Here is a 24,520-nt window from a genome sequence, read left to right on the forward strand (position 1 = left end):
CTAAAATGTAGGAAATCTGCAGAGAGGTCAAATAGTTTTGATGTCTGCCACAGTCATGGACTCAAAGTCCTTATGATACATGCAAAAAGGGCAGCGCCTCAGTTGCCTGGTAGTGGCTGCTATCTTCGCTTTTTTGACCCCTTTCTTGTAGCCACCCTGCTGACCTGTAAAGCATAGAGCAGCATTCCAGGTGATTGTATTAGAAGTACAAAGTAAATCATCTGAATGTCACATCCTTAGTTTTTTGTTATCTTTTTACCCCATACCTATTTTTTTATTATTTCCATGATAAATGTTTAGACATAAATCATAGTGGACCACAGTCAGATGGTACTGAGAAAGCTGTATAATAATTATTCTGAATTTCTACTGCATATGATTCAGTGACAAAACAAAAGTTCTTTTCTACCAAAATATTCTTTACCACTACGAACTATGATAAATTTTGATGATTCCTTATAGATTGACAATATTGAATTATAGCTAAGATTTGATTATTTGTTTACCTATTTCCTGAATTGGCCAATCAACAAGCAATACAATTTCATTTAGTTTAATTATCATGATCTTACCCGAAGGAAGAAAACAAATAACTTTTCCTTCCTCATATATACAGTAGACATAGGATAAGATAGATAGTCCCTGTTTAGGTTCAGAGAGTTATGCAATTTGGCTTTTTTAGGAAGAATATTCCATTAAAAAAAAACCAACCCTTCCTTTCTTTGATCATCTGTCTCCTTCTTGCCTTCCATCATTCTTCTTCCTTCTTTTTGCTTCCCTGTTCTTTCCATGTTCCCTGTCAGGAAGGGACTGCACTGAAGGGCCAATTCGGTACTGCACGGCGCCGGCAGAGACTAGCAGCAGCAGTGGCTACAACAGTGAGTGGACTCCTCAGTCAAGGCATCTCCATTTTTAAAGATGAGAAACTATATACCTTGAACATGCACTTACCATATGGAGAGCTTGGAGCCCTTCAAAGGCTGGTCACACTGGGGAAGTTTAGAGGGCAAGGCTGGAAAACTAGACCTGTTACATAAGGGGGACGGTGGCGGAACGCAAGCATTTTATATTTACACACAAATATAAATGAGATCATAAAGCTCTGATTGATAGGACTTTATAAAAGCACCTTACAAAAATCTAGCCAAACTTCATGGACTCTAGATCCTGTTGATTTTGGAAAGAGAAAATGTGGTTCTAGCAAAAAAAACCTTCAGTGTGACTGGACTGTAAATTGTATTGTTTATATAGTCTTTTCTCACATAAGTGGTTGTATTTTTATTTTCTGAGCTAAATTCTTTTGTGTTTTATGCTCATGGTGTTCCTCATTATGAGCAGTATGTAAAGCATTACAGATGTTACATTGCCAGGAATTATTGCTAGTACCATGGCTATTATATTGATGAAAAGTAGCCCAGCTCCTTCGCTCTCACTCACCTCTTTATGCATGGCCGTCTATGGGATTTTTTTAGTTGGGGGCCCACTTAGCCTTTGAATGGCATTTTGGGAATCAGCCTCCAAAACGGGTCAAACTGACCAAGGGCTGGAGTGAAGGAAAGAAAAAAATGTTGATTTAAATTAAATGTAAATTAAATTAAATTAAATATAATGGATACACTCCATCCTCATGTGTTCGGTATTTTTCCCTGACAGGTGCAAAAGTTGTAATTAGGAGCAACAATTGGTGAGGCTGCTCCCAAGACTTTGGAGGGCCCCCTAGGCCAAGGGTAGGCAACTTTGGCTCTTTTATGACTCGTGGACTTCAACTCCCAGAATTCCTGAGCCAGCATGGCTCAACTTGGAAACCTCTCCCTTTCCCCTCAGCATGGCTGGCTCAGGAATTCTGGGAGTTGAAGTCCACGAGTCATAAAAGAGCCAAGGTTGCCTACCCCTGCCCTAGGCTTTGTGACCCCAGACTATATGCTCCTTCTCTGTTAGTGGATTCTGTGACCTAAACAGAAAGAAAGGCTTAAAAAATTCCAAGTCACCACGTGTATTTCCCTCCCTAGAAGAGAGGCAAAGTTGTGGGAAATACAGAGGTTTTATAACTGAAAAGCAAGTCAGACAGAATTTAAATCAACGTGGAAACATTTGTAAATAATGATTCTACATACAGACTTGTAACACATTCAGAATTTGGATTTCTCTTAACTTGAAGCTTTAATATATTTGTTTCTGCTTGAATTGTTCAATGAGGATGGAAGTTTAACACTTGATGGAAATGTTCATTCTGACATGACATATCAGCCATTTCAGTTAATTATTGATTATTGATTTGATTCTAGTAATGGTTTGGAAATTATACCTGACCTTTGATATGGAGCATTTATCTAATGCTTACCTTTGAGATCTTAATTTAATTTTATGTAGCTTATAAATCTATTCTTTTTCCTTTTAAAAATTGTTCTGTTTCCTCTTGGGTAGTGATTTTAAATACAATCGAAATAACAATCGAAAGAGAAATACATAGCCAGGCAACTGAGTTTCATAAAAATAATTAAATTAATATAATATGTATAACTAGAAAACTACACACATACAAACTCACACACAAATTCATATTTAAAATGTGGATGTTTACTGAGAAAGGGTTTTAATATCAGAATTATTATGATCTTAGTATAATTGTTCACATTTATTTATAATAAAATACACAATCCACTTTCCCCCTGAAGATGTATATATCCAAAATGTATTTGTTTCTTTGTTTTTTATCTTGCCCTTATTATTTTTTTTATAAATAACTCCCTCTCCAAAAAATGCAAATGTGCTAAAATGGAGTGATAATAAAACAACCAAATGCCTATGTATGTTGTATTTACACACACACACATACACACACCAGGATGTATGAATATTAGTAAAAGACTATTCAAATCTAATGCTCATTTTGGAGTGAACTCAGTGAATTCTGAGTAGCATTATTTCTCAGTTCGGTTGCTTAAGCCGTACTTGTTCTTTTAATGGAAAAAAAGATTTCTGTACAAGGTCCATTAAAGAATTCCTTCATGTCATATTACATTATTAGATAAGTTTCATTTCTGCTCCATTCTCAAAAAGTCATCTTACTGCCATTATTGTTAATATTTTATTATTTTTCTTTTTAGATAACTAAGACAACTAATAGAAGGCGAACAAATCAATTAATCAATGAAATAAAGTTGGGTTAATTTGACTAGGTGGAAGTAGAAGAGTACAAACAATTCAGAAACTCAGAGAAGATATTTAATTATTTATGTTTGATTCCCTCAATAGGTCCCACAATTACTAAGCGACAGACAGTTCATGAATCTGAATTGCCAAAAAAGAGAGAGAGAGAGAGAGAGAGAGAATGCTTGAGACATCTATAACGAGATTTTATGATAAAGTAATAAGTGACCGTGTAGCTCAGTGGTTCTCAACCTTTTTAATGCCGCAACCCCCAACCCGTCGTAAGTCGAGGACTACTCAACTAGTGCAGCACCATTTGCAGAATGGGACTTTTGGCGGGCTCAGCAGGGCAGAGACAGCCTGGACAATTCCTATTGGCTTTTGAAAGCCAATAGAATTAGACTCTATTCAAGAGAGTCTATTCTATTGGCTTTCAAAAGCCAATAGAATAAAAGGGAGTAGCACAGCTAAGGGAAAAGGGAAAAAAATGGCGGACTGCGTTGTTTGGCGACCCCCGTGAAATGGTCATTTGACCCCAAATGGGGTCCCGACCCACAGGTTGAGAACCACTGGTGTAGCTAATTAGCATCTTAATATATAAAATACATTTAATTATGAGCCACTTTTCAGCCCTGTAATACAGGACACTAGATAACTGAAACAATTCAGTAGAATATTAACAAATGACAAAACAAAATGTATGTTTACCAAAAGACATAGTGATTTAAAATAACAATATTAATAACAATTAAATATCGGCTAATGAAGTAGGTTACTGCAGTGATCAGTCTTGGTGCCAATAAAAAAAATAAAATTGTCCCTCCTTACCCTTCCATATGTCGGACATTTTAAATTTGACACATTTAAGAAAGTCATTTTTGAGGAACTATCTGTTTATTGTACATGTCACTGGACTTCTTGTTCAGGCAGGCTTATTTGGTAGGAAATTACCTTTGATATAAGCAAATCCTTCTCAACACAAAAAAATAAGAATTGGAATTGTGCTTGCAGCTGAACTGACCAAATACATCAGAAATTGTAGGTAACTCTAGACTTAACAATTATTTATTCAGTGACTGTTTGAAGTTACAGAGGCACTGAGAAAAGTGACTTGTGACTTTTTTCACACTTATGACCGCTGCAGCATCCCCAGGGTCATTTGATCAAAATTTGGATGCTTAGCAGTTGGCATGTATTTATGGCAGTTGCAGTGTCCCAGGGTCATGTGATCCCCTTTTGCAACCTTCTTACAAACAAAACCAATGGGGAAGCCAGATTCACTTAACAGCCATGTTACTAACTTAACAATTGCAATGATTCACTTAACAACTATGGCAAGAAAGATCATAAAATGGGGCAAAATTCCCTTAACAAGTGTCTTGCTTAGCCACAGAAATTCGGACTTAATTGTGATCGTAAATTGAGGACTACCAATATTTAGAAGTGGAATAGTGCTGAACACAAAATTATGGAACTTTTAATTTTTTGAATAATTATTAAAAGTTAAATATAAATGTTGTAAACAAACATTTGAAATGGGCCTTCACAAAAGGATAAATAGCCTATCACACCTTTATTCCACCATTGGTCCAGTTTGTAGATACTATATAAAATTTATTCTCTTCTTTTCCTCTTGCCTAGATTGTTAGAAAGAGGTCAGTTTTGAAATAGTCATATTCAACTGGTTTTAAATAATTAGTTCATATCTGTATTCAAATGTATGATTTACTTTATTATGATCTATTGTATGTGTGCTAAAAAATTAAATATGTAAAACTAAAAAATAAGGTAGATAGAGATTTCTCCCTGGCCTAGTTAGATCTTTTAAGGTATGATTTGCATTTATTCAGAGTCAGTGACCCTCCCTTCAAAAACAAGGATTCAGAGTGCCGTCGGAAGTATAAATATGCTCTGTTGGCAAACTGGGGTTTTCATAAGTGGCATTTTTCTTGTTTTCTGATTCTTGGGTAATGTAGTTACTTCCTTCATTTCAAAAGTCCAAGATTAAGAAAACCTTAAATCTTAAAAATGTTATCAGTTGTTTCTTTGATGGGGGAATTGCTGGATCTCTTTAGATCCTAGCTTTTTGAAAGAGCATAGGCTAAATAAATACTTGGTCTGTGGAGCACAAATATTCCCCCAGAGCTTTCCAGAGAATGAGTTAACTTCGTGTGAACTTCTTCTGTCCTTGTCTCCTATCATCCTCAAAGGAAGCCATTGCAAGAAATGTTCTCCCCATGTTGGAGAAGTGTTTTCAGAGCCTTTAGAACAGAGGTATCAAACTGCTGGCCCATGGGCCAGTTTCATCATACTGAAGCCACGCCTACCCCATTGCCGGCAATGCAAAAAGAGTTGCAATATGTCATAACATGTCATGTAACATGGCGAGTTTGACACCTATGCTCTAGAAGGCAAGGTGTGGTTGCCCTAGCCCTCAGTCTTTATATGAGGTTTATTTTTTTCCTCCTCATAGTTATGTTGTGAATTTAAAACACTTTCCTGCTTCCATTTTAAAGAAAAGATCCTAGTTTATTTCTCCCCTGGAAAAGTTTACCGTTCAGGGCTTAAATATAGTGGAACTTAGTGGATTTAATTGAGATTTAGATTCCAGATAATTGCTTAAATGGAACTTAACATTTCAGTTAGAATAACTAAATATCTAAAGGAAAGAAACAACAGAATTATAGTTTAGCTAAATAAGAATTTCAGTCACGTTTTGGTAACAATTTTATTTTAGGCCAGTTTCAAATAGTATGAAAAAGGAAATAATCTATTAAAATATAGAGTAATGTGTGATTTTTTATGTTGCTGTTGTTCAGATTATTTCAGAAGACTGTAATTTTTTTGTGATTGGCAGGGCAAGCTTTGAAAGTTCTTAGGACGAAGCAATTAGGATGTCTTGTGAGACAATTAAGGAATCCACACATTAAAGTTCTTGCCGTTCTTAAACAACAGCACCTTTTTCAGGCTTATAGAGAAAATACTTAAATGGGGGGTACCTTAAATGATCAGCAGAGAGAGGCTGCACTTGTGTGAGATCAAAACCACATTGGTATCATATTTAAAGTGTGCATAGGCCTATTTTGTAATATTTTTCCAAGTATTGGTCCTTAAATTACATGAGCAATTTGAGTTGGAATAAATTTTAAAATAAAATTGAATACATATCTAACATTACTTACGTTGTTCATGTTGATGCCATAGACTAGCATGTATATTATTGTAAGCATTTATGTGTGTTTGTTTTTATGAGCATGTATGTCAGATTGCATACATATTTAGGATAGGTTTTACAGATATATCTCAAAGTTGCACATATGTTTTGTACTAAAATTATACATATTCAATGTACATTTAATATATATACAGAAACATATTTTAGAAAATAATAAAAAAATGGAGATGGCATATATCCTGGGCCTTTCAAGATATTCAAAGAATCTTAATTCTAAGTATTATATAGGGTAGTTTTTAATCATGCCCTCCAGATATTGTTGAAAACCATCATGAACAAAGTTATGGGGGATTCAATTTAAAAGCATCTTGATAGCATGAATTTGGGGGAAAGCTAATGTAAATAAGATACTATATTTTCAAATTATACCAGTTTAGACACCAGAACAATATGTGATTTGAAGATGTATTTCTTCAATATTAATATTAACTCTTCTTTGGGAAAAATCTTTTTTTTAATTTACCGATCTGTTTAAGTGTGTGCTGAAACCATTAACTGAATATAATATATATTTACAATGCCACCATTCACTTATCTGCTTTTTCAGGAATAATTTCAGCAGGTATTGATTAAAATCCATTATTTTATTCCTTCCCTCCAATATATAGTATGATTTGTTGTACTTTGCTGTCTTTAGAAGACCCTTACTTTTGCACATTATAAGTGTTAGCTCTGTGTGTGTTTTGAAAACTATCTATTCCTTGCATAGCATAAGTATTTTTCAATTAATGTTCAAAAAGCATCAGCATTGATTTGAGAGAAAGGAGCCTAACTTGGCACTCGCTGCAAAATAAACAAAAGTGGTGGACTGCTTCCAGGTGAGGATTTTTGATGGAATTCCGTGATTTGCTTACTCACATTTTGTAGGAAGTTCACACAATATAATCACTTGCATAAATGCTGCTTGTCCATGTTTTTTTATGAGATGTGGTTCTGAAATGTGGAGCACTCTATTTTATGTGAATCTCACAATTTAGTACATGTTTAGTGTGATTTTTGCAAAAGGATGCTGTTTTTATCACCTCACTGTTTTTTAAATGTTGTATAAGTAATCTAAAGCATGTTTTCTGTTTTAAAAATTAAGATAATACTAAAATACAGCTTAAATACAGTGTCATATACAGTCCTACAACGTGTCCACATCTAAAAAATGGATTTCCAAACATGATCAGCACCATAATGCTACTTAAAAAAAACAACTTGATATAGTTTTCAATCACCAGTCACTTGCTAAAATGGTAGCAACTGTTAAGGGAACATTTTCATAGTATTTGCATGTGTATGGATATAAAAAGAGTCTGCGTGCACACAAATACAAGAGTCAAATCTATTTAGAAACATTATTTAACAAAGAACAAAAATGAGTGATAAAAATAGCAATCACTAAGATAGGCTCATTCGCCCAATACATTAATATTTAAGCCAAAAACCGCACATCTTTTAGACATGGAAGAATGCTATACTAATTGTGTTTATATGGTTTGAACTTCATAAGATATATAAAAAGGAAAATAATTCTAACCTGATACTTTAAAAAATAAATTCCAGTTCAGTTAATAGAAGAGCAGAGTTCTGTTAGTGATAGAAACCAGAAAGAACCCTCTGCTGGGAAGGCAATTTAAAAAAAAAAGAAAAAAACCCCAACACTTTCTAAATATTTACAATAATAAAGCCTAAAATAATATAAGAAATTATTTAGGTATTATAAGGTTTTTCTGGTCTTTCATGGAAATCAGTGTGATGTATCTGTTGATTTTAGGTTCCTTTCAGTACGACAATGTCTCCTGTTCGCCTGCATTCATCTAATCCTAACCTTTGTGCGGACATCGAATTTCAGACCCCACCAACTCATGTAGCGGATCCTTTGGAAAACTCCACAGACTATCTAAAACTCCAGGAAGAATTTTGCCTCATGGCTCAGAAAGGTAAGTGTTAGCATATCCCACTGGGCACTGCTGCTAGTTTGGCCATTTCATCTGTGAAAATGTAAACAGGTGGAATCAGTTACCTAAGAGACTTTTTCTTCCTGAATTGGTTTTCAGGAATCCTTCTAGTAAACTTGCAAAATAGATATCCTTATACAAAGCTATACCTGCATGAAAGTTGTGTTATTGCTTGGATGGGTTTTTTTCATCAGATCAGTAGCTAATTTTCTTGAAACTTCTCAAGCTTGTGGTAGTATAATCTGTTTAAAAAAGCCTTTGTTCTATTGAGGCTGTCATTGTAGTAAAAGTCAGAAGCAAATATAGTCTATCATTAGGAGCTGCGAGAGAGCATAGTTTGCTGAAACATTTTCAAGAACAGAATATAAATCACTTATGCTGTGTGTATCCGAGATGCTGCTGTCAACCCTTTTCAGTTTTGGGGAGACAGTTGTGAAAGTATTCTAAAGAGGTATTTTGTATCAAGGTAGTCCTTGAGTTAACGACCACAATTGAGCCCAACTTTTATGTTGCTAAGTGAAACATTTGTTAAGTGAGTTTTGCCCCATTTTATTATGACTTTTCTTGCAACAGTTGTTAAGTGAATCTGGCTTCCCCATTGACTTTGCTTGTCAGAAGTTCACAAAAGTAGATCACGTGACCCTGGGACACTGCAACCATCATAAATATGAACCGGTTGCCAAGTATCCAAATTTTGATCATGTGACCATGGGGATGCTGAAATAGCTGTAAATGTGAAAAATGGTCATAAGTCACTTTTTTCACTGCCATTATAACTTTGAACGGTCACTAAATAAACTGTTGTAAATCAAGGTCTACCTGTATATAGTGTTTTCCACCACTGCTTTTCTTACCTATTGTAATCTGCATGCTGCTCATTTCTATAACCTATTTAGGTTACATTTAATTACTTGCATACAAAAAACAATAAGGGTGTTTTTCAAAGACATTCTTGTTTCTTCTTTAGTACATTCTCTTTTGAAGTCTGCGTTTAACAGTATAGCAATAGAAAAGGAAAAGCTGAAACAGATGGTATCAGATCATGATTTCGCAGGACGTAACACACAGATGATACGTCTTCGACAATCACTTTCTCAGGTAAGGTGATATGAAAATGAATGTTGACTTTTGAAACAGCTATAATGTACAGTGTGTGTGTGTGTGTGTGTGTGTGTGTGTGTTTGTTTCTAACTACACACGGCAACTTTTTAATAGATAGTGAAATACAAAGTAGTACCAGCAATAATTTCCATTATATTTCATGCTTCCATGCAACATAATAAAAAACGAATGTTTGTGATTTCTTTTCCTTCCTAGTGTTTTCAATCTACTCTATAAGATAAATCAATTTAATATTGTTCCTGCTGAAAAAACATTATACTGATGTTAACATTATACTTTATACTGATTTTTAATTTTGTTTTTCTGCTATCTAGAATTCCACTTCAAGCATATCTTTAACCTCCTTTTTTGGCATTCACCTGTATCTTAGTTATAAAGGGAGCTATGTAGAAGTATTAATGTGGTAGACTCTGTTTCCTATGTATCCTTTAAATCTATTTTGCTGTGAGGGTGTGGTGCTAAGTAAATTAATATGACACATCATGCCCAAGATTTTCCAAGGTTTTTTTTTATGGAGAAGAAAAAAGAAACCTCTACCACCACCCCAAATTGTATCCTGAGGTTTACAACAATTTCATCTGAAGAATTGTGCTACCAATTTTCAGTGGGAAATTGACATATTTTAGTTGCATGATAAGAGAGGCTCTTGAAACTGAAAAATAGTAGCTTGTTGGCCTTAATGTTGTCTACCCCACCTTGATTAATCTGATATCTGCTTATTTACAGTAGATATCAACTGAAATAGATATTTTTTATGGAGAGCAGCAAATTTTTGTATGATTGCATAACATGATCTTGTTTCCTTTTGTAATTTAGATCATAATACACCACACAATTCTATGTACTGCTATTTCATTCCACTTACTACGAATGAAGTAAAATGTAGATGAAAAAAAAACCCATATTAAAAAACAACAACCAAAATAAAAACTCACAAACTGCTAGACTATGGATAATTAATCAGCATTAAACCACAGTAATAATAGTAGCAATAAAAGTTGTAAGTATTGTAACTGTTCACAAAAATGGGAGAATAAGAGACCTCTGTCTTGGAACTATATCGAAGGTATCTGTCAAGTATTTTTGAGAAGGGTGTTTCAGCGATAAGGTACCATTGAAGAAAAGGAATTCACAAATACTTAGGTGTAGACTTTCTATCTGTCCACCTTTCCATTCAGATGATTAGTCTGTTTAAATAAAATCTGCATTTGCAATAATGCAATGTAATAAATACAATACAATACAATATCGATTGCATGGAAGTAAGGCATACAAAATCCCATTGATATTTTTCTCAGTTTCACCTTAACATCTATATAGTATCATATATATATATATATTTACAATTAATGTTGATATTAAGTTGTTAACATCTATAGTTTTTCTTTAATGTTTGTTTTACTGTTACTGTTTTCTACTTGAAGTCATGCTTTAATTTCTAGAATTTTTCTAATTATGGTTTTTGTTGTGGAATTGTCTTGCTTCATTCATTCGGGTTTTTTTTTTTCATGAGGTGATTAGATGATACAGGTTTTGGTTATAACCTCTTCTATTTTGTTACTCATTTTCCTTCCCAAGGAAGAGGAAATTATTTGCAATGTTTATTGATTAGCATTTATAGAATATCTTGAAACCCAGTATCCTAGAATATCTCCTTTCCTAGTGTAGCAATTTCTACAGGGAGGAAAATAGGCAAAGAAGTAGTGAGGAAGAAAAAAAAAATTTTCATGGAATAATCCATATCTAGTAGGATGTTATTCTTTTGCCTCTGGTCACAATATCATCTAAGTGACCCAATTAGCATTTTTATTGTCGTGTAATTATTGTATTATTTTTTTAAAGATAAAATAGTAACATGGCATACAATTTTGCTTCCAGTCTGGCATCTTACAGTTCTCTGATCATTTAGTTTTCATTTCTTATGAGTTTCTGTAGAAGAACATAAAACATCTCTAAATCTAGAAAAGAATCAGGGTTAACAAGTGAAATCATATTTTTCTTTACTAATCTTTTCCTCTCTTTCTTTGATCACCAAAATGTTTGCCAAAATTTCCACGGTCCCACTTTCCCCTCATTGCGATATGTTTCGGTGAATCCTCTTTTGCTACTAAATAGAATTCAGTTTCATAAATCAAGTTTGTCTACCTTACTTAATATTAAACAGTTAATATTAAAATGTATGTTTTCTAATTTGTGGTAAATAAGGCATTTCAGGAGATGAGGTTGTTGCTTTTTTTTTTCCTACCCCATTATATAAAAGCTAATGATTATTTGGAGAATATTTGCACTCTGTTACAAATATATTCAATAGTATGGGATAATATTAATATGAGAACCAATCTGGTGTAGTGATTAAGGCACCAAGCTAGAAATTGGGGAGACTGAATTATAGTCCTGCCTTAGGCACAGAGCCAATTGGGTGAACTTTATCCAGTCTTGACCCTAGAAAGAAAGCAATGGCAAACCATTCCTAAATTTTGCCAAGAAAACTGCAGGCCCTTGATCAGGCAGTCACCAGGAGTCAAGACTGATTTGAAAGGAGAGAGAGAGAGAGAGAGAGAGAGAAAAGGAGGGAGGGAAGGGGGAGAGAGAGAGAGAGAAAAGGAGGGAGGGAAGGGGGAGAGAGGGATGATATCAGTAATAAGTAGTGATATATTAAAGACTTGCAAGCAGCAGTCATTATTATTATAAGTATTATTTCTATTAAGTGCATGTTTTCTTACTGGAAATTATGCATGCATGCTTATTTATTTATTGAACTCATATGGGTTGCTTCTCTTACATTGAGATCCTAGGTGATTCATAACAACTAATAAAAACAGAACAAGCCTTTCCATCAGGGTCAAACCAATCACCTCTCAATCTCCAGGCTAAACCCCCACTCTAGTCCAGTGTTTGGAGGAAGAGGCAGGTCTTCATGGCCTTCCAGAAGGGTAAAATATTTGGGTTTTCTCAAATCTCAGTTGGGAGGCTATTCCAAAGGGCTTCTATAGAGAAGGTGTGCTTCCAATATCCTATCAGATGACAGAATTTAATGGAAGGGATTTCGAATTAGTTTTTTGTTCATAAACTAATGAAACAAGTCAGTATCTGTGTTATAGGTATGCAGGCCAATTCTGTGTAAGTCTAACTCTGGGTAAGATACTTGTATTGAATTTCAGTCTTTATAGCCAAATATAATGAGATGCAAAAACGGTTTCAGACACTATTTCTAAATTGATATGTCTCCCTAGAAAGGTTACACATTTACTTAGAACAGTAACAGGTAGATAGGCTTCAAAGCCTATTCTCCATAGACTGTTTTTCTAATAATGGCTTACTCTTCATAAAGGAAACAAATATAGAAATCTGATTAATTTTCTTGTATAAAAGCAGTGTGGAAATTATTCTGAATAAGAAAATATTCCACAGGGAAAGATTTGAGCACCGCTTTTACCACTGGTCCTTCCAAGGCGTGCTTTATTTAAAGCAGTGGTTCTCAACCTTTCTAATGCCGCGACCCCATAATACAGTTCCCCATGTTGTGGTGACCCCCAACCACTTATACATCACTGGGTGCCAGGGGCGTGGCCAAAGAAAAGGGGAAAAAATGGCGGACAGCCTTGTTTGGCGACCCCCGTGAAATGGTCGTTTGACCCCAAATGGGGTCCCGACCCACAGGTTGAGAACCACTGATTTAAAGGGTGCACGTGGATCTTCCATATTTTATCCTGATCTCAGACTTATCTAAAGTGTGAGGGACTTTAGGGTATTCTCAACATCAAAGCCATAAAACCAGTAATAAAATCTTGGGAGGAAATATCATGATACTGTAGTTACAATAATGCATAATAAGTAAATAAATCTTTGGGGAGTAGCATTTATGATCATCAAGAGATGTTAATTTTGGAAATGAATCCTTCCCAACACATTGCATAATAACACTATGCTTTGGCCAGGATATAGGAGATGAAGATAGCTTGGCTCTATTTTTTACTATTTTTGTGCAGTTGAAATTAAATATTCAATTTTATTATTTTAAGGCTCTCAACCAGAATGCTGAACTAAGAAGTCGTTTGAACAGAATACATTCAGAGTCTATTCTTTGTGATCAGGTTGTCAGTGTAAATATTATCCCTAGTCCTGATGAGGTAAGACTTTGGCATTGCTCTAATGGACTTACCATAGTTAAATTCTGCTAATAACCATTAATGGTTAAATGATTATGGTTGGCAAAGATGGCACACAGTGGGACAAACTCATTTTAGATAATAATTTTCTAATTGCATTCATGAAAGTAATAAGCTATAATTAGTGGGAAATTCCCTTTGGAAAACCATAATTTAAATTGCTGAGTAGAATATTTGGCAACCTCATTCAGATAGTATTTGAACGTGCAGCTGAAATGTAAATACATAAGAGCCATGCCAGTTTATATTAACTACCTATATAATATAACAGCCTGTTCCCAGGTTACTATGGGGACCCTGTGAATATTTAGCATTTTTTCTATTCATGTTTTCTGTAGCTGATCTTCAGAGATGATCCTAAGATTGGCCTAGAGCTGTCTGGCTTAATAGCCACTGATAACTTTATCCCCATGAATTTCTTGAATACCCTTTTAAATTATACCTAAGCTATAGGCTTATCCCAGAGAATGTTTATGCATATGGTTGTCAAGAATTAACATAAAAAAAAGAATTAACATCAACTCGATGACATCTAATTAGTTGATCAGCAATTGATTTTAGGATAGCTAATTCTCTACATTTAAATACTGTGGGAAGATAGACGTTCATTTCTTTTTCCTAAATATGCCTCTGAATTTCTGTGCTGTGAGAGAAATACTATACATTTTCTGTCTATTTATATCATGCATAATTTATTCATACCTGCTACCTTTTTTTCAAAACTAAAAATCTAAACTGATATATTTTTTTCTGGTTCCTGTTATGATCCCATGATCTTTTCTGGTTCATCTTTGCCTATTCAGTGGCCATCAGTGTGTTTTGGACTTAAAATTTTTGGCCTTGGTGCATATTATTTTATACTTAACAGTTCTTGAACTACCTTTGCCATTTTATAGCCTCTTGCTCAGTTGATAGAAATGGGTTTAGAACTCTTCTCTGCCATTTTTTGGCCACTCTGATCAGTCCATACAGTCAGTTACCTTATTTGGCTAGTCTAACTCTAGATCTTTAAAAATGAGTTTAAAATGTGTTCAAAAAGCATTAGTCATTATCAGTATAGGTTCTCAGAGTAACTCCACTACTCCATTCATGGTAAGAATTGTCTGCTTCCTTTCTGTTTTCTGATCATTTGGCATTATCAATCTTATGCTTTCAATTTTAAAGATGGAAGATAAACCAGTTAGCATTGCAACAATACCTGTTGATGATCTTCTTTCTTTTCTGTTCTCCTTTTGGCAGGAGACCTTCCAGGTTAGAAAATGTAAAACTTCACCAACATCTCTATTTCATTATATATTTTTCTTTCAGACTCCTTTTCTTGAACATTATGGTCTCTCTCTTCCTCTCTTACTTGCATTTTATGCCATGTTTTAATTACCTTACCATGCACTTTGTTGGTTAACCCTTCAATTCAGACAAAAGTATATTTTTCTTGCATCTTTCATTTGAAGCTACGTCTATTGCATGAAGTTAGAATTCCTCCATAGTATGAATTGAGGCAAACACATGTAGGTACTTTTTAAAGCTGCTACGCCCCTTTTGAAACAGAATTTCCTGCATCTGACAGCATATATAGCTTCTCATTTTCTTGGTTTGCAGTAATTGCTTTTCCTATATTCTTAGGTCTTCCCATCCTTTTGCAGTAGCTTCTTAGTGATGTGTGTTGAGCTTTGTTGTATATCAAGAAGTGTTATTTTAATGGAATATAATTTGCATTGGGAAGTAATGAAATAAAAGAGATCCATGCTGCAAGCCTGAATGACAGAGCTTATATATGACTTCTCCTAAACAGGGAGGAGTGCTTGAAGTACAGTAAATAGAATACAAGCACTGCTTTTCCTAATAGCACACTTAATAGCAGAGTGGTAAGAAGACTATAATCAGAATTAAAAGTTATTAGCATACTCAATCCTGGAAATGTAACTTACTCAGAACTGAACATAGTCAGTAATTACAGAATGTTGAATGACAGTGGGGAAGAATAGAATTCCCTCTTTGAGGGAATGGCTGGCTGAGTATGAATTGAATTCTAGACAGCCAGTATTTTGTGGCAAGTCTCCTCAATACATGTGGAAGTGCAGTGCAAACATACTAAGAATTGTATTAATCCCGAGGAAAGTAATGCATCTCCTTCTCCAGGTATCAGAAAGTTTTGAGTGCATCCTGAAAATATGACTCCTTTTCAACTAAATTCTCAATTTGCTAGATACAGGGCAGGTTTACAGGGCCATCTCTGCTTTATTTTCTCTATCAGTATGCAGGAAAGAAATATAGAAAAGAAGCAGGGCATCTATCCTTCATGGCTTGGTATGATTTTTGTTTTGTCATAGCTTGTATAAGCTCTTAGGCTAACTATACAATATGCAGAATTCATGTATATGTTTTTTTCTTTTATAGACAGGTGAACAGATCCATGTTAGTCTCCCACTTTCGCAACAAGTTTCTAATGAGAGCAGGCTCTCCATGTCTGAATCTGTCTCTGAATTTTTTGATGCTCAAGAAGTGCTTCTGTCTGCAAGCTCATCAGAAAATGAGGTTAGGAAGAACAATCTTTACTCAGCAGTGTAATTCATATTTATAATAAATTTATGTTTATGTAACGTGAGCTTGAAGTACTGGATGCTTCATTTTAGATCATTCACATCTATTAACTGCTTTGTTGATGTCCTTCATAAACATGTATGTCTCAGCCAGTGTTTCATGTATGAGGACCATCATATCAGTTAATTTTATTGCAAATGTTTTTAAGTTAATATACTGTACATATTATTTGAACACTCTGAAATCCTAAATAAAATAAGAGCTATCATATCTGACCTGTAATACTGAGGACGACTACAAAATGGCGGCAAAAATGCAAGAATTTTTAAAATCTCTCTGTTGCTTTCGCTTTTGCTTTTAGCAGTTGTTGCGTTGTTGCTCTGCCAAGAGGGGGATTTACCACAGGTATGCGCACCTATCAATGTTTTATTTGAATGGGCAGAATACTTGCAGACAAACAGAGTGGACCTAAAAAAATAAAGATAAAAATAAGGAATCTGAATTTATCACAATAACATCTATTTCTTCAGTATAATAATAGTAATAATCAATGTTATTATTTGTTTTCTTCATTAGGCTTCTGATGATGAATCTTACATAAGTGATGTGAGCGACAATATATCCGAGGACAACACTAGTGTTGGAGACAATATTTCTCAGCAAAGTATGCGGTTTCTAGACTTTTAGAAAATAAATTTTATATAATTTATACAGAGGCAAACAAAGAGTCTCCACTCTGAGAGCTACTTTCAAATTGCTTCGAATTTACTTTATTAATTGCAGAAAATTACTTTTCTTTCCATTTTAATTCTGTGAGCTCTTTTTAATGCATGTTTTCTGTTAATTCATTTTTCTGCCTTTATCCTATGCTCTTTGCCATCACAAGATATTTTCAACCTCTTTTCATCTTAGTCGTCTTTCTTTTGGTCACTTCAGGGTATTGTATTGTTTTATGTGCATAATTCCCATCTTTGCTCTCTCTTGTTACTTTATTTTTATTTTCCAATTGACAAATTCTATATTTTCATTTTCTCGTGCAATAACGCTTGGAATATTGATTAAATTTAAATATATAATTTATTTAAATAATTACATTTGCTAATTGAGTGGGTGGCACGATGGCTCAGCAGTTAAGACGCTGGGCTTCTTGGGTGGATGATTGACAGCCTGGGTTCAAGACCCAAGCGTCATGTGATGAGGTTGAGCACCTGTCTTTGCCTAGCTCCTGCTCACCTAGCAGTTCAAAAGTATGTAAATGTGAGTTGATAGATACCATTTCAATAGGGAGAAAACAGCACTCCACAATGTCATGCTGGCCACATGTCTGAAGAAACGTCTTTGGATAGTGCTGACTCACAGCCTTGAAACAGACATGAGCGCCGCCCCTATAGTCAACAACGACTAGTGGAGTAAAATCCACAGGGAGCCTTTTCCTTTGCTAATTGAACGTACATACAAATATTTTTAACATTTAACATTTTACAAATGGAACTATAAACTGTAGAATTCCAACAACCCAGGATCTCTTAATTTTGTTGCTTATTTATAGCAATTTTGTTAAATATTACAATTTACAGCAATAAAAACAAATGCGAAATAAAAAAAGGAAAGACTGAAAAGAAAAAATTGAAGGTGCAAAAAAGAAAAAAGAAAAATTAAAGAAAAATAAATAAGAATGTAGTAAAGATAAAGTAATATATAAAGAAGTGACTTCCCCCTTCTTTACAAGTATAAACAATTTTAATCACTTATCTTCTTTTCATAACATACCATCTCTTCTTCCCATATCCCATCTGTTATCTATAAATAAATCCATAAAATCTCATTATTTCAGCTCTATCAGCAAAAGTATTTTTCCTTTAATATATATATATTCTTTAATATATCAATGCTTTTCAATATTTATATGTAGAAGATACATATATGTGTATATAAGGATATATATCTTTTTAATTTTTGCATTTTTATTCTGTTATATTTTTCTTAGTTTGTATTAATTTTTTTATCTTTGTGTTTTTAAACTTTAATAAAAATTATTAAAACTTCAAAGTTTTAATTACCCCTTTACTGTTTATTTCAGAAAGATTTTTTTAAAGTCATTAATATTGTATTTAAAACTTTATTTTGCTAAGGATTGAAGGAAATTTACCTGGTGCCGTAAAACATCACTCCAAATGTTCCTAATAGGTGAAAGGCAGTTAACAATAACAGTTTCCTAAAGTAATTAGAAAAATATGCAAACCCAGTGTCCTTTCAAAGATACCAACCATGATTTGAATAAGAACCCCACTCTCCCAGATTGCTAGATCTGTTGGAAACCACTGTCTTGAGGTCTTCTCATGAGGAGCAACTGTCTGGAGCACACATGGGCCGATCTCAAGTCCTCTCCTTGTCCGGAGAGGAATTATGAAAAGCTGGTCTACTCACCAGCTCTTCATTCTGGTGCAACCGTCTTCAGTTCAGCAATTCTTCCCTGGAAATCCAAGGTCCCTTAATTTTGTCACACTGAAAAAAATAAAGTTGAAGACTGAAGAAGTGATTAACATGACAATAAAACAGAATTCTATCCTTTGAGACCTAGTCAAGAGCAGGCCTGACCGCTAGGTAAAAATTCAGCAATAGACAAGCTTACAAGCAAATCAGATACCAAATCCTTCTTCCTTTTGATGAAAATGATAGTGCCCCTTAGTGGCTGAAATGTATTTTGTATTTACATTTGAAAGCTGTACTCTGTGTATAAAAAATTAGTACTCAGCTACTTGGGGGAATTAGTACTCAGCTACAAAAAAATATTTGGGGAAATAAACAATAGTAATATGTGAACAATTTCCCTTATTGCATTTATTATTTGAAAAGATATAATTAGAGTTTTTAAAGCTATTCCAATTATTTTACAGAAAATGGGCCTGGGAGAAAAAATAAACCATCTTTCTTCCTCTTTTTTCATGCTTCTTTTCTGAAACTCATATTTCTGCCTCTGTCAGCAAGTAGTTGATTGAATTATATGCAAAAGTACAGTAACATTAAAAAAAAATCCTTTCAAAAAAAGAGATTGCCTTCTTTTAAAAATAATTAAAAGAGAAGAAAAATCTGTTTGGAAAATAAATTAATGGGAATAGAAAAGCAAAAGTGGGAATGAATGCATAGATATAATTCTGTAATTCCATCTGTCGAGGAAGCTATGGAGAAAAAAAACTAAAGTGGTAAAAAGGCAAGCAATGAAAGATTAAACAAATATGTACCCCTGCGACTTACTTTGCTGTTTGAATATTTCAAGGTAAGCAGCTTATTCCATCTTTGTTTCTGTAACAGTTTGTTATGTACACATGACAAAGCAAAGGAAAATCTAGGTAAAGCCATGGTAAGGCATTGTGTGGTTTTATAAAGAAAATAATGATACCTGGATGCCTTGTAAAATTCTATGCACAATAAAAGCTTCATTTGGGACGATTCTTAATCCTTTTATTGATTTTAAATGTGTTTTTTAAGGTTTTTGTCTGTCACTCAGGATTTAGTCAGATACAAGGAAGGACTATGGGCTCAATTGTTGTAACAAATTCAAAAAAGTGGTACTAACCCCACAGTGAATTTCTGAATCCATGACATCAGGAGACAATATGACTTTAGTGGTACATTTGGTTAGTTGATTTTAAATAAGCAAACAAATCGTGGCCCCAAATAAGGAGATTCCTTACTGTAGTCTACAGACTTTGTTGCAGACTAATGTAACATAATTAAAATTCAAACATAGTACAGGTATTCCTACCACAGTTGGGATCTATGACTTGGTTGTTAAGCAAAGCAGTTATGAAGTAAAAATCATGAGATTGCAGGCATGCTTATAATTTTACTTCAGTTTTCTCCTTTGCTCCTTCAGCTGAACTAGGTTTATTTTTCCTCTTTCTCTCTGAGGACATCTTAGTATGGGCTAAATAATTAAGAGAAAATTAAAAGAGAGATTCTGCAAAAGTCATAAATGTGAAGACTGGATGTTAAAGCTGTTTTTTTAGCACTATTGTAACTTTGAAAAGTCACTAAATAAATCAGTGACTGTGAGATCTATAGTTTTATGTAATATCATGCCATATACATGCATACACACCCGCTGCACACACATAAACATATACTCACTATATGTATATATGTATATATCAGCATGTTGTATAGGTTTCATGATATTCTGTTCTGTTTCTCTTTTAGTAATGAATGGGGAGCTAACAGGAGGTGCTTTCAGAAATGGACGAAGGACATGTCTTCCAACACCTTCCCCTGATACTAGTAATATAAATCTGTGGAACATTTTGAGAAATAATATTGGGAAGGACCTTTCCAAAGTATCAATGCCTGTAGAGCTCAATGAGCCTTTGAATACTTTGCAACATCTTTGCGAGGAACTGGAATATAGTGAACTTTTGGACAAAGCTGCTGAAAGCGATGATCCCTATGAACGTATGGTAATGGGCCTGATTATGGAACATATCCTGGTGTTCCATAATGTGTTCCTTCTTTCTTAGACCTCTTGATATTTTGCATTCTCTAAAAAAGGAATGATGTTGGCACAATGAGGGCCTCTAGTTTTTACAAAAAGACCATTTGTTTGCCTATAAAAATGAATTTTGTAATATACTTAAAAATTCCAAAATAGCCTGCCCATCTCTTATTCTGTCTGAGAATCATAAAATAGGTTCTGACAGGAAGAGGGTATTGGCAATGTTTATATTGCAAAGTCTTGCCCAAGTACCTTTCACTGCATTGCATTCTATGAGAATGACAGATACATACATACATACATACATACATACATACATACATACATACATACTCAATTATGGTTTGCATAGGAAAAAGTCCATTATATTTATATTTATACATGAATGATGCTCCATCTTCTGTGTCTGGGAAATATACCCAAATTATTGTGAGCTGAATCTCTATAAAGACTTTTAACTATGATATATTTTCAAAGGTAAAGAAATATTTTAATTACACAGGATACATCCATTGTTTTTTTTTTCCTTATTGCAATACTGCCTTTTAAAAAAGTAGTAGATTTTTGTTAGCAACTTTTTTTATAGAAGTGATTAAATACTAATGTGGGAGAAATTCACTTAGGAAGGTGTACGTTTCTGATCTGGAAATACAAGAATGGAAGAGTTATTGCAGGATATTCCTCCCATATGCACAGTATATATGAATGAAAAGTTTACTACAGTCAACAACTACATTTTTCTCCCTGAAATGATCTGTAGCTCTTTCTATCATCTGTTCAGTTATATCAGACCCTCAGACATATCTACTAAGAGTTCAGTTTGGAACATTTATTTGGAGTTTCTGGTTCCCAGGCAACTGAGAAGAGAACTTGAAATTGGGAAATTGGTTTGTTCTCAAAGCAATAAAATAGTTTATATTGTGATCCTATTTGGAAGGAATAGAAAGCACTGCTTCCATAAATCCTGAAGCTAAAACATCCAACTCTCTCCCTTCCTTCTGGTTTGCCTCATCTTCTGCACCTCATAATAAAGCCGTGATTCCCCACAACAAATAAATATGGCCTCTGTAGGTACTTCAGATGCAGATTCCTATCTTGACTTTCCTCTTGTTTTTCCACGGAACCTTGTATATTTGTAAGTGCATTATTACATTATATATAATATTATACAGAAGCAGATATACAACATAGATTCAGTGTCCATCCTGTCTTCCCCTTAAGTCTTCAAGATGTAACATTCTTCCATTTTTCTTTCCTGCATTGAAAAGCTTTTGTGTCTAATAATAGAGCATTAGTCTGGCATTTCTTTCTGTTTTGATTTAGATCTTTGCTACACTCCGGAAGCAAATGAGAATTAAATAATATAAAAAAATACAACACATTTTTACTGTAAACAGGACAAAGGTGCAACCTTAGAAAAGAACATGTTTGATTATACAGTTGCTACATGTGTCAAGCCAGTCTCTTTCAGAATTGTTTTCTTAAATATTGTTTTGTTGTTCTAATTAGGCCCTTATTGCTGCCTTTGCAACTTCAGGATATGCTTCCACTTACTACAGAGCAGGAAGCAAGCCTTTTAACCCTCTCCTTGGTGAGACTTACGAGTGTATCAGGGAAGACAAGGGATTTCGATTTTTCTCAGAGCAGGTATGAACAGCTATTATAAAGCTATTTATTTATTTATTTATTTATTTATTTATTTATGAGACTTATATACCGCTTTAAGTGCAAGCACCAGTAAGCAATGTATATATATATTTACATTGCCCCCAACAATCTGGGTCCTCATTTTACCTAATCCGGAAGGATGGAAGGCTGAGTCAACCTTGAGCCGGTGAGATTTGAACCGCTGACCTGCTGAACACAGTCAGCTAAAGTGGCCTGCAGTACTGCACTCTAACTGCTGCGCCATCTCGGCGCATATTGTTGTATGACTTTAATTTCTGGGAGGAGGGAGAGTTATTCCTCTTGATTTATGAAGTGTTGTTGAGAAGATCCTCAGACTTGTTTTAAAACATTATTTGTTTTTGCAGCATTAGCTAAAATTCAGCATTGCAGAGTTCAGCTTTGCATTCATGTTCTTTGCATGGTTGCGTAGATTTTTTTTTCAAAGTGTGATGAATATAAAAAATCTTGTGTAGATTTTGTATGTATAATTACTTGTATGTAATTTTTTTCCAGGTTAGCCATCACCCACCCATTTCTGCCTGTCACTGTGAATCAAAGAATTTTGTGTTTTGGCAAGGTATATATTTTAGTTACAAGTGGATGAATCAAATTTCAGTTAAAAAAAAAAGAAAATTAGATTTTATACAATTCACTTGTTGAAATTTAGCTTGAACAGTTACAATAATGTTATTTATTTATTTATTATATATTTACATTGAGAAATTAGAAATCAGCAGTTTTCTGCCTCTGGATTAGCCTATTGCTCTGATTAGAACAAGATATATTAGCTTATATGATACGTGAGATGAATAAATGTGTATAGCATTTTGCATCTTTATAAATATTTCTTCTCTTCAGATATTAGATGGAAAAACAAATTCTGGGGGAAATCGATGGAAATACTGCCAATTGGAACTCTGAATGTGACACTTCCTAAGTAAGTGCTTTTAGTCTCTATGCCTTTTTTTTTTTACTGTTAAACTGTTACTGTTAACAGCACGTTATTGTATAACATGACAGATACAAAATCTGAAAATGTGCAAAATGGAATAGGATCTGTTTTTAGGCAGCAGTAAGAAAGCTGGGATTCCTGAAGAACCAGATCCCTGTGTCCTAGCAATAACAATTAATATGGAAATGAATTCTGGTTGAGCTAGTGTGAAAAGGTACTGCTGTTGATGATCATTTCTTGAATGGATGGTGTTTTGATCCTTACGAAGGGTTGCCCGGCACAACTCGAGAACAGTGAAATCATTCAGATTTTCCTTTGTTATTTTCTTTAAAAGGGTAGATATATTTTAATAATTGAAAATGAAATATGTCCCTGTACAAACTGAAGAGTGTTGGGAAAGTGGAGGAAACCTGGTGCATTTTTTAGTTTTACTGTTCTTTAGTATGTTTATCCTGAAGCATGTTGCAGTTGATCAGCTGATGCCAACATCTTATAATTCAGCTTGCTTCACATAGAACTAATGCAATACGCAAACGGAACAATAAACTGAAAAAAATGACTCAGATTTCTCATCAGTATACAGCCCACTGTATAGCTTTAGACCAGGGCTTTTCAACTGGTGGTACCCATACCACTGATACATTTTGGCAACTGGCAGGTGGTACGTGACTATCCTAAACAAGTGCAGCTGGAGAGGGGAATGAGCTGAAGCAGCAGCAGCACCGCACAAGCCTGAGGGAGAGACACCTGGAGCTGCAGGGCTGATGGAGCTCAGCAGAAGCCCCAGGATCAGTGCCAGGTTCCAGCTGATTGGCACTTCCAGAAGCAGCGTGTAGTTGGAGGTGCACTGAAGAGAAAAGGAGGAGGGAGGGGAAGAGAGGAGAGGATATAAAAGGAGGTTTTGGTGGGAAAGGGAGAGGGGAAAAAAAGACAATGCAGGAAAAGAGAAGGGGATGGAAAAGTGCAGCCTTGAGGAGAGGAATCAGCTGGAGGTGCATGAAAGAGAAAAATGGGGGGAGAGGATATAAAGGGAGGTCGTTTTGGCGGGAGAGAAAAAAAAGACAACGGGGAAAGAGAAGGGGACAGAGAAGAAGCTGTGGAAGGAGAGCCCAGCAGGCAGGGAGGAAAAAGAGAGAGGAGAGGGAGAGAGGAAGAAGGGCCGACCAGCTATCTGACCACCAAGGTAGTGGCGCATATTAATAAATATAGATAAATTCATCATACATTTGTCAGTACAAAGGGAAAGTGATT

The 24,520-nt window shown here is 34.6% G+C and overlaps 1 protein-coding gene across 12 annotated transcripts in view; it reads left to right on the plus strand.

Moving 5' to 3' along the window:
- OSBPL6 (oxysterol binding protein like 6) overlaps positions 1-24,520 on the plus strand; it is a 99,372-nt gene that overhangs the window by 55,695 nt on the left and 19,157 nt on the right. For 7 of the 12 annotated variants that reach the window (XR_005556247.1, XM_039339363.1, XM_039339360.1 and 4 more), the window contains 10 exons: positions 804-878; positions 8,145-8,310; positions 9,296-9,426; positions 13,473-13,580; positions 16,017-16,154; positions 16,737-16,824; positions 20,361-20,614; positions 22,159-22,296; positions 22,831-22,894; positions 23,176-23,254. Coding sequence is in view for 11 of the 12 variants with exons in the window: in XM_039339363.1 (XP_039195297.1) it covers positions 804-878; positions 8,145-8,310; positions 9,296-9,426; positions 13,473-13,580; positions 16,017-16,154; positions 16,737-16,824; positions 20,361-20,614; positions 22,159-22,296; positions 22,831-22,894; positions 23,176-23,254 (1,241 nt within the window). In the remaining variant the exon portion in view is untranslated. The remainder of the gene's footprint in view (positions 1-803; positions 879-8,144; positions 8,311-9,295; positions 9,427-13,472; positions 13,581-16,016; positions 16,155-16,736; positions 16,825-20,360; positions 20,615-22,158; positions 22,297-22,830; positions 22,895-23,175; positions 23,255-24,520) is intronic. The other 5 variants (XM_039339364.1, XM_039339367.1, XM_039339368.1 and 2 more) reach the window with 3 other exon arrangements.

The sequence above is a fragment of the Crotalus tigris genome, unplaced genomic scaffold (genome assembly GCF_016545835.1).
Source record: "Crotalus tigris isolate CLP2741 ecotype Arizona unplaced genomic scaffold, ASM1654583v1 scf7180000017733.2605024, whole genome shotgun sequence".
NCBI lineage: Eukaryota > Metazoa > Chordata > Lepidosauria > Squamata > Viperidae > Crotalus > Crotalus tigris.